At 27.9% G+C, this 11,921-nt stretch overlaps 1 protein-coding gene across 1 annotated transcript; it reads right to left on the bottom strand.

Annotated features, from left to right (window-relative positions):
* Positions 1–1,003: 1,003 nt before the first annotated feature.
* Positions 1,004–2,433, bottom strand: LOC114181533 (expansin-A10-like). The gene is made up of 3 exons (XM_028068008.1): positions 2,215–2,433; positions 1,783–2,071; positions 1,004–1,612 (listed from the first exon to the last, which is right to left on the bottom strand). The coding sequence occupies exons 1-3, from the start codon at positions 2,360–2,362 to the stop codon at positions 1,303–1,305; spliced, it is 747 nt and encodes a 248-aa protein (XP_027923809.1). The 5' UTR covers positions 2,363–2,433; the 3' UTR covers positions 1,004–1,302.
* Positions 2,434–11,921: the final 9,488 nt, after the last annotated feature.

Here is an 11,921-nt window from a genome sequence, read left to right as displayed (position 1 = left end):
TCCTTGGACTAAGAGTAGCACATATCTTTAGTGTTTTGCTCATCTTTTAATTCCAAGGTATTATATGGTTAAATTATTTTATGATTATTTGTTATTTGTTAATATTATAGTTCTGAATGGTTAAGTGAAGATTCACAAATATGTGCTCCATATTAAGATATAAAACTTACTCATGAAAGACAACAATGTATTAAGTACTTTGGTGATGTGGATGTAAGGAGGTAAGTAAATGTGGAGTTTGCAAATTTTCTAGGAGGATTGGAAGATTTTGCAAATGTTGACTCTTTAAGAGATAGAGGCAAAATGGATACCATATCATAATAGATTGTTCATGGATCTCATGAACCAACACTTCAAAAGATAGGTCTTAAGCTACTTGGACAACTATGTTCTTTTTCTTGTTGTGAAAAGAATTGGAGTATCTACTCTTTTATACTTTTTTTAAAAAAGAAATAAGACAACACCTAAAAAGGTAGAGAATTTAGTATTTGTGCATAATAATTTTTGTCTTCGCTCAATAAACTCTTCATAATACAAAGAGGAAACTAAATTGTAAAATATTGTGGTAAACGCGTTTTCATTAGATAACAATGGAATTCTTGATATAAGATATAATATATATATATATATATATATAGAATATAAAGTCAAATCAATATATATATATATATATATATATATATATTATTTTTAAAAATAAAGTCATATAATTATTGATTCGAAAATTTTTTCTTCTCAAATACAAATCTATATGGAATGTAGACTTAAATAAATAAAATCTTAAAGGAATATTTACTATAATAAATTTTAATATATATATATATATATATATATATATATATATATATATATATATATATATATATATATATTACCGTGTCCATAACATATTTTTTCGATTTAGCCATATTCTCGTATTATTTTGTATTTGTGCTTCATAGGTTAGGAAGTTTAATTTATGCAAACCAAGCATAAATTGACAGTTGTCATTCAACAACAGTAATTGAAGTAAAATAAAAATATACTTTATTATTATTATTATTTAAGTTGGTCTTACTGAATAGAGCCAGAATCCCATTTGCCAAAGGCAAACAAACACAAGTAGCACCCTTGAGGCTAACTTGGCATAAACCAAGGTATCAGATAAAAAAAACTAAATTAAACTAAAGCACACTATTTTGTGGCTCAATATTGACACATTTACACTGTTAACCTATGCCGTAGTCCTTTTCTTCTTGATGCATGTGTTGGTGGCAGTAACAAACAATATGAGAATGATGTTCCATGAAAGAAAAAGGTTGGTTAGTAGCGGAATTGCCTTCCGGTGTAGGTCTGTCCAAAGGACCAACTTGGTGGTGCAGCATTGTATGAGAGGACACTGCGGCCATCACTTGTGGTGACCAAAAAGGAGAGACTCTGTCCATTAAGGTAGGAATTGCTCTGCCAGTTTTGGCCCCAATTCCTTGACATGGCTTGCCACCTATTCCTTGAACCTTTGATGGCCACAGAATGCACATCACCAGCCCCTCCAACATTAGTCACAAGGACTAAGTTGAAGTATGAATGACCATTGATGCTGAACCTGATTCCACCCCTTCTTCTGCACCTTACCCTTCAATCAAAATCATTCAAGACAAAAACCTCAGCTTCAACACCAACTTAATCATGATGGACTTGTAACTATTTTTGTTAGAGGTCTATTTCTGCTCACACCTCACATGCTGCATAAACACTATGTGCAACAATCTTCAAGGATAAAGGAAAATTAGAGTGTTGAATTACCTTCTGTAAACTACAGGAACAACACCAGCTTTGTACTGAGCAATTTGCTGAAAAACAGGTTGAGAAAGATCAAAATGGTGATTGGGAGGGTCACACCATCCACCAGGGGGGCAGAAATTAGTGGCAGTGACTACAATGGTGCCAGGGAGGCACCACTGTGGGTCATTTGCACATTTGATTTGGTAGCATGAGCCACAACTCAAGCCATTGTTGAACAGTGCAGTGCTAAGGGCTGCTGTGTCAGTTCCATACCCTTGGCTATACAGGTTTCCATAGCCACAAGCTCCACCTGCAATAGGATGACATAGATATAACTATGCAACCAAATATCAAAAATCTCATGCACAATTGTGGCAATCACACATACATTTGTCAGAAGCATTTCTTCATACATGCTATAGGCAATACTTTAACACATACATACACACATACCCATTGTCCCAGAAGCATCACTTCCACCGTAGAATGTGGCATGTGCATTGTTCCAACCCCAATTGGTGACATAACCATTAGCATATGAGATCATGATGGAGAGACACCCCAGAAGGAAAAAGCCAACATGAACCATTTTTTCCTGCATAAATGCAGCAGAATTTGATTCAGCAATGTAACAATTAATTGAAAGCAAGCATAAGGAGAACACAAAATAATTGATTACTTGGATTTGAACATTGAATGGAGTTGTTTGGGAAATGAGGATGGAATAAATAGAGGTCAGTCAACATCAAACCCTGACACACTTTAGCTGTTGGGACCATGCAAGTGCTGAAAAACTGAGTTTTGTTCAAACTCTGTTTTCCAATGGAGATCAAAGCATTCACCTCAGTATGAACCACAAATTTTTCGACCAATATTCAATACAGTTTTGCACTCAAAATGTAAAACTTTATTTGCATGTTTCACTACTTAACAACTATTATTAATTTCATCACCCACATTACAACAAAACCCATTTTGGACAATAATAAAAAACGAACACTTCAAACAACAATAAAAAAGATCTCACTTAAAGTTAAAAAATCATTGTCTAAACTTTAAACAACGGATTAGCAGCGAGTTTTTAACGGTAATCAGATCTTTCTTAATTATTTTAACATCACCAAATGTTTAAAGTTTTTTTCATATATTATCAGTAGATTGAACTTTTAGCAAAGGACATGTCACAGGAAAAAATGAAGTTGAAAGAGCAACCACGCTGTTTCGCTACTGATAAAATATAATCTTATTTTATTTATTTGTTGCAAATTTATCAAATCACTAAATTATATGAAACTTTTTGTGTGAATTTTATCATACGTGTATTTTTCGCGTATTTTTATTATCGTTGTTTTTAAATTTTCCATATTTTATGGGCACCTTAAACCTATAACAACGGATGGTGAGTAATAGAAAAAGCTAAAAAGATAATTATTTGTTTTTGCAAAACGGTATGGTTATAGTTCTATTTTAATCATTTGTTGAAAGTTTAAGAAACCAGTAAATTATATGAATTTTTTATATGGTAAAATGTGTTAGAAAAACTTCGATGGTTAAATTTATAAAATGATAATAGTTTAAGTAGCAAAATATGTAATTAATGTCTGTTAGATTTGATAAAAGTTATAAAAGGTGTATTTTCCATTAAAGACACGGCACTTAAAAAAAGTATAAGACAATCAATGAGAGAAATTGAACATGCATAATGATTTGGATAGCCTTTTCTAAAAAACCTTTATGGCACCTAAAAATTTAATTAGGAGAAAATGAATTTGATGACATTATAAATGAAAATGATGAAGAACTTGATATTAAAACAACTAAATTCAACAAATTGGTATTTGATATTTTCAAGAAGTGTATACTTTGATTGTAAAAATTCTTTAAGTTATCAATCATTATTAGATTGCTACATATATTAATAATATCTATGGAGCAATGCTTCATTTTATATGTTGTTTTATTGTATTAGACAACCTTTTTAATGTTGTCATTACTCATTCGTAGTTTTTCTTCTTCTAAAAGTAATATTGGTATCTATCTAAAATTTCTTATATATGTATCGAAAAAGTTATGGAAGAAAAGAATTGAATTTTAGAATATTTGCGAGACATTTTTTTAAAATGATTAAATATCTTTTTAGTTTCTAACTTTTAATACAAAATTAAAACTCGTTCATATCATAAACTTTGTTAACATAAAACACGTACCCAATTTTTTTCTTTCACTTTTCTTTCTCCATCTTTAATCAAATTAAATTATTCTATCACGTTTGGTTCAACTAATTCTGATATCTATCCTATCATAATAGCCGAAACATGAAAAACTAAATAAATAAGTAAAATTTTTATGATATATATTCTTATAATGTAGTTTGAGGTATTTTTTTTCTATTTAATCCTAAAATATAATTTACAAAATTAGAAATACCTTTTATTTATATATTTATGATTAAAATAAAATTTACATAACTAAACCTTACAACATTATCAATATATATATATATATATATATATATATATATATATATATATATATATATATATATATATATATATCAAAATTATAAAGAATTTATCATAGATTATGTTTCGCTGGCACGCATGCAAAAGGTGTTCCTTCATTAAATTCAAACATGTGCTATTTATTCACTACAGCAAACACAAAACCTACTTGTCCCTATTATACTATGCTCATGATACTGATACCACATGCATCAAATTATCCACAAAAATATGCATCAAATTATCCAAAAAAATGTGTTAATTACTCGTGTTTGAATTGATTTATTTTAAAGATATGGTTCTGTATTTGTAATATTTTTAAAGATGGTTAACATGTAAAACTAATGTCAAATTCAGTTTGAAAGGGTATTGTTTTTCTTTTTCCTTTTTTCATTGTTTACATCAATCTTAAAATTGAATTGAATATAATAATTTTTTTCCTTTTATTATAATTTTCAATTTTTGAGTTTAAAAATGATGTTTTTAGGTTTCAAGTTGTTTTCTTGTTATTAGCAATAAAGATATATTAATTATAGAGTATGTGCGGTGTTTCACCCCTTTTGATATATACACAAGGAAAAAAGAAAATAAAAGTACAAAATAAAAGTATGTAGCATCTATACTATAAGTACAAACTAGGTGTTCTACACACATCTAAAATCAATAAAAAAAATTGTGCATAGATTCTTCAAACACTCCATTTTATTAAGACAAAACTTTTGTTCAAAGTGTTAACAGATCTAAAATCTCGTAAGTATGATAATTAGTCCGTATGATTTTTAAAAGTGATCCATTGTAGAAATTGATGTGAAAGTCTTTTTTAAACTAATAATATATATATATATATATATATATATAATAAAAACAAGAAAAATCATTTATAAAACCTGACAAAAAAAATATATATATATATATATATCCCATCTTTTAAAAAAACTTTTAATTAAATCTCTAATTCCTTCTAGATATTATTCTTACACTTACACCTACATATACTCATGTATACGATATAGCCATAGCAGGTTACCACACAAATAATACATAAAAGAAAAAATTACTTAAATAAATTTTTAACATAAGACAAATGTATACAAAAGAAAACATTATAATTAGCACTCCATAAACCAATTATAAAATAATGAGGCTCTAAAACGAGTGTTCAATATAGTCTCTAAACTTTTTTGGCGCAAAGTAAGACTAGACTAGTAATGAGAATAAGCACAAAAAATTCATATTGGTTCATCCAAACACATGAACTACATTCAATCCCTTAAATTTTCTGCTTAAGCCATTATACTAATAAAATATAGTTGATTAGAACGAGTGCACAAACTTTTTCAAATTACAACGAGTGCATGTCTCTAAGTTATATGAGTATAAACCTCTTCAGGTTACCACTTCTTAATCTTCCCTTATGATCAATAATTCTTAATAAATACATAAAAAAAACCTCTCACAGAGACCATAGTTTTAGCTCACACGAGAAAAGTTTCACAAAGTGAAGTATTACAAGGTTAATTCAACCCTGAAAAACATTAAGAATATAAAAGATATGAAACATTATAGAAATTTGTAGTTCTAGTTGTTTATGTTGTTCATATATTCAATATTCTATTTATATTTATAGTTAGCATTCATATTCAATCAATTAAAGAAACATATTTTTCACTTAAAAACAAATAGGGCTGAGAGCAATTGCTTTTTCTGACTTAAGCGAAAAAATTCTTCATTCGAGAGAAAATACCAAAAAATCAACTTTGTGCTATAAGACTAACTTGTTTTCAAAACTTTAACCAAATAAATCTAACAATTGCATTGCAACTTTTCGACAAACTCAAAATGGTCAACATATAGGTTTCTTAATTGTCGTACTCTATTCATTTCAACTTAATCTTAATTATCCAAACTCAAATATAAATTTCACTCACATTAAACTCATAAATCATCCATAAATAAATATGAGAAACTAAATATAGTCATTTAAACCATATTCAAAACTCAATTTAAGAAACACCGTACCTTAACATGCATAATCCATTTATTGTCTCAATATTTAAACAATGGTGTTGAATTCAAAGTACTCTCTAAAACAATACTTTATTAACCAAAAATTCAAATATCATTCTTTTACAATTTCAAGCATTCAAAATATGACAACACATAAACCCTACATGGAAATTGAGATATTGTAATCAAGTTACATTGACATCAAGGTCATCTACCTTAAGGTACAATAACAAACATAAATAACTTTCTTACTTGTTAAGACTTATTTTACTCAAGTTTAAACTTCATGGTAAACTTGCACATAAAATATTCTGATTAACAATCTAAACATACTCGTTTGATTTTAGACTAAAATAAATTAACTTATTTATCTAATAATAGGTGATTCTTGAAGATCAAGATAATAATATTTTTCATGATAACGTTTTTTTTTCATTTATATCATAAGCTAAACTCAATTTAATCGTAAATAATGATGAAACACAATAAAAAAATCAAATTATATAAACAATGTGAGTTATTCTTTTTATTATTATTATTATAATTAAACTATAAGAAAATGAATGGTAAACAATGGCAATTAACTAATTTGAAATTACCTTTTTAGAATAATTTGATTAATAAGTTCACAAAAACTTATTAAACCAACAATTATAGTATTACAAAAGAAAATCCAATGCATTTGTTTAGAAGAAACTGTAACCAGACACAGACATACTTTTATATATATATATATATATATATATAAAATTTCGTCGGCAGTTGTTAAAATTTTCTGGGTTGGTAGGGTCAGCTCAGACACATCAAACTACTTCTCACATGGAAAGGATAAGGACTTTTAGCTCTACCACACATTATTTTGAAAGATCTTTTTATGTTTCTAAGTTATAAAATACACAAAGAAACTAGCGATTAAGATTAACTAATTTTCTTATAAAACAATTATGAGAATAAGAAAAGCATAATCAAAATCAAGTTTCTGATAAACTAAAAGTATCGTTTACATATACTCGTCTTACAAACTAATTTTATAAAATTAAATTAAACTTAAAATTCAATTCTTAAACTTCTTTTCTATAAATTTCTTTCGCTTTTAATTTTTAATTCATATTTAATGTATGAAAAACTCTTTATTATTTTTTACACTGTTAAACAGAATCTGATTCAAATATAGCCTTAATAGATCTAACATGCAACTTAATGAAATTATATGACATGTCGTTTCATCTTTTACTTTTCACATCAACATTATTAAGGAGTTGTGCGGGTCGGAATTGGGTGGGGGTTACCATGATGGGTATGTTCCATTAATTCAATCTTAATTGGTTGCACTCAGTTTTTAGATTAAATTTGATGTATTTTTTTAAATGAGTTAAGGTTATATTTTGAATTGTCTAACTCAGTTTAAAAAATACTTTCTAAAATAATATGTATAAAAAATGAATTTTAAGCAAATTACAACGTGAGTTGTTGTCACTTTCTTTTCAACGTATTTGTATTCAGTTCCTACACGGAGGCGGAGCTTTTTGGGGGCAGGGAAGGTCCTGGCCCCCCAAAATTTTGATTTTTTTTTATTTATATATATATATAATATAAAAGTATATTTTAAATTTATTAAAAAAATTTAAACTTTAGGTAATAAAAATTAAATTTTTTATTTCTTTTATTTAAATATAACATTAAATGTAAATACATAATAAAATATAAAATTAAATATAATAAAAAAAATATTCAAGTTTAATTTTTTTGTCTTTGTTTTTATTTAAAAATTGACACTAGGTTAATTACACCAACAAAGCAAATCATCCATATTAAGAGTCTCAATTTTAATGAAAAGATCATTGATATGTTTCGATGAATTTAACAAAATTGATCGTAAAAGACCGAATTACATTAGTTTTTCAAAAATCGGGATCAAATTGAGACAAAAAAAAAGAGAGGACTAACTTAACATTTTTAAACAAAAACATGAATCAAATGAGTAATTAAACCAAATATTTATTAACATAATTTTTATTTTCCTTTTCATTGTCTTTTTAGTTTTTTCACAAATTATAATAATCACTCACTCTCATATGTCTCCTTTTTGTTTTTAAAGAAAAAAAAGTTAGACACAAACTCATTATATTTCCCATTTATCTTCTTCCTTTCCCGTCTCTTGTCTTACTTGATAATGAAAACATTATTTTTTTATCTCATGAGCTTTTTGTATATTTTATTTTATGAATATAGAAAAAAATAATAGTGTATTATGTATTAATAATAATGAATATATTTTTCTTTTAATAATTATGTGTCTCAATTTTTTATTAGATTATGATCAATTATTTTTTAGTATTATTTATAAAAAAAGGTATATTGCTAAATAATAAAAGAATAAATTAATCATTTAAGAGTGATAAAAAGGAAATTATTAACTAAAACAAGATAGATTCTACCTCTTCACATATTTTGAAGCATTATACTAATGATAAAAAATGTTCAGTTAGAGAAGTCATTTTTTGAAGCATTATACTAATGATTGAATCTAATGATCTCAAAATGATATTACTTTGGCCTTTTGGTCAAGATCTGCCACTGTTCATACAGATGAAATAATATTTTATAAGAAAATTTGAGAAGTCTTTTTTTTTTTTAATTTGCGACAACTATTTCTACAAAAGCCTGGGATGTAATATTTTTGAAAAATTAAGAAAAAAGAAGTTGGTATAATATGTGAAAGTGCCAAAGTAATGTTTTGAAAGAAAAAGTTAAGGAATTTTTGTAGGTTTTCAATAAGTATGTGTTGAACAAAATATTTAAAAAGAAAAGATAAAAGATATAAGAATAATTTATTCAAAACTTTTTATTTAATGGATAACATTTCGAGTGCTTAGTTAAATCGATCTTGTTTTTCATATTTCTAAGTTTTGCTCGAACTGAATTCATATTCAAGTATACATACAAGTTAACAATTTTAGTTAAATAGAAACGAAAAAAAAAAAAAAAAAAACTTGTTCCAATTCGTCTCTTCAACACTAGAATTGGTAATAACGTATTTATTTATATAGTAAAAAAACCTAAATTTCAATATTTCATGCAAAAAAGAAATAACCACTACAACATATCCATATATACAAAACTTCACACATCATCTTCATCATTATTATCCGATTCTTAACAACAACAACAACAAATAAGAAAACACTAAAACAAAATTTATATATATATATATATATATATATATATATATATATATATATATATGATAGATAGATAAATAGATAAGTAGATAAGTAAGTTTAAGCTTGTAAGACAAGAATTTATTCTTATATACAATGTTATGTTGATCATATTTCTGGATCAATATAAAATTTCTAATATACCAAAAGATTATAAACAAGTGAGTCTGTCACAAATATAATATATATATATATATATATATATATATATATATATATATATATATATTATATCCATAATGATCTCTAAATATAGAACATAAGTTAGTAAAATAGCAAAATGAAACACTAAAATTAATTTCAATATTATGTTAAAATAATCATAACAAAACACCAAAGGGTCTTTCAATATTACTAAATGATCCAATGAGTATTTTCTTCTTTCTATCATATAATCTAATCATCAACAGTGAATTTCTTATCAAAACTTCTGCTTCTTGTTATAATAATTATACTAATTATTATTGTCGTTATTATATAGATGTTATCTGATTGCAATTTCATTTGACAAGATCTTTTTGTCTTCATAGAGCAATGCAATAACGACCCAATAACGTCCCGTGAGACATGGTTTGGTGTCTCTATTTTATGTGTCTTGTCAATGAAAAATTCCAAGGAATGGTAAGTTTGATTATTTATATATATATATATATATATATATATATATATATATATATATATTATTTTTTTCTGTTTCCCATAATATAGGATTAATTCAGGGAAGTCAAGGGTCCTTTGATGAAGGGATGTTTACCAGAATGGGAGAACATATCTTTGGCTTAGATTACGTGGGGACTCCGTGTCTATGTTTGCACATGTATCACCAACGTAGTTTTACATGAATTAATATCCAAAGTAGTGGTAAATTTTGTGGAGTTTTAGGAATTTTCATTGAGAAACAAGATGCTAGAAATTTCGTTGACAAATTTGCATACATTACTTAAAAAGAAAAATAAGCTTACATGAATTTTTCATTTCAGGGGTGATTATAGATTGGATTTTTAATGATCCAATCCACATCCATTTTATATCTCAATAATTGGATTAGATTTTCGATCCAAATCAATTTTTTCAAAAACATAGATATGGATTTTTTAAAAATCCATATCCAAATATTTAGATCAAGTTTAAATCCAAATCTAAATATTTTGATCTAGTTCAAAATCCAAAATCTATTTTTCATAAAATAAATTCAAATTAAATTTTTTAAAACTTGTGTCCATAGGGCTGACACCATAGAATTTGACAGATTTTTTATCGGGGCCAACGAGGCCAAATTTCAACATGGGATGAACTTGGATGACTTTCGAACAAATTTCGGTCGGGGACGACGTGACCAAATTTGGACCAAGGTCGACTTGACAAAATTCAGTCGAGATCGACTTGACTAGATTCGACTGAATTTCGGCAAGGGCTGATTTTGCCTAATACGACCAAATTTTGGCCAGAGGTGACTTGGCCAAATATGGCCACATTTGGGTCAGGGCCTGATCAGGCAAATTTTAGCCAGGGTTGACTCCACTAAATTCATCGGTCGGGACCGACTTGACTGAACATGGCCAATTTTCGATCATAGCTGACTAAGTTGAATATAGTCAAATTTCGTTTAGGACTTACTCGACCGAATACGGCTAAATTTGGGCTAGTGCTGACTCAACCAAATTTTGGTCATGACCAACTCGACGAAATTTGGCCAAATTTAGGTCAGGACCGACTCGCCTAAATATGACCAAATTTCAGTTGCGATCGACTCTACCGAATATGACAAAATTGAGACCAGGACCAACTTGGTCAAATTTTGGTCGAGGCTAACACGACCGAATTTTGACCGAAGTCGACTCGACTAAATTCGATCGAATTTCGGTCGTGGCCGACTCAGTTGAATACGGCCAAATTTCGATCGTGACCGACTCATTTGAATACAGCCAAATTTCATCCTAGGCCGTCTTAGCCGAATATGACCAAATTTGGATCAGGGCTAACTCGGTCAAATCTCAATCGAGGCCAACTCGATTGAATTCAATCGAATTTTGACTGGAGCCAACTAGGCTAAATACAGCCAAATTTTGGTCGCGGTTGTCTCGGTCAAATACGGTCAAATTTTGTTTAGGTCGACTTAGCCCAATGCAGTCAAATTTGGGTCGGGGTGAACTCAACCGAATACTTTCATATTTTGTCCAGGACCAGTTGGGCCAAATTTCGATTGGGACCGACTTGATAGAATTTGGCCTAATTTAGCCAAATTTTGTATAGGGTCACGCCAACTCAATCAAATACGACTAAATTTTGGCTAGTCCGTCTCAACCTTTAGCCTAACCTAACCAAAAATATAAACTGAAAATTTGGATTGGATATTTTGGATTATCCATTTTGAAAACCTAGATTTAGAGTATGGATATACAATCCATAAAATATATAAGATGTAGATCAG

Source organism: Vigna unguiculata, chromosome 4 (assembly GCF_004118075.2).
Source record: "Vigna unguiculata cultivar IT97K-499-35 chromosome 4, ASM411807v1, whole genome shotgun sequence".
Taxonomy (NCBI): domain Eukaryota; kingdom Viridiplantae; phylum Streptophyta; class Magnoliopsida; order Fabales; family Fabaceae; genus Vigna; species Vigna unguiculata.
This window is presented reverse-complemented; position numbering and strand designations above follow the sequence as displayed.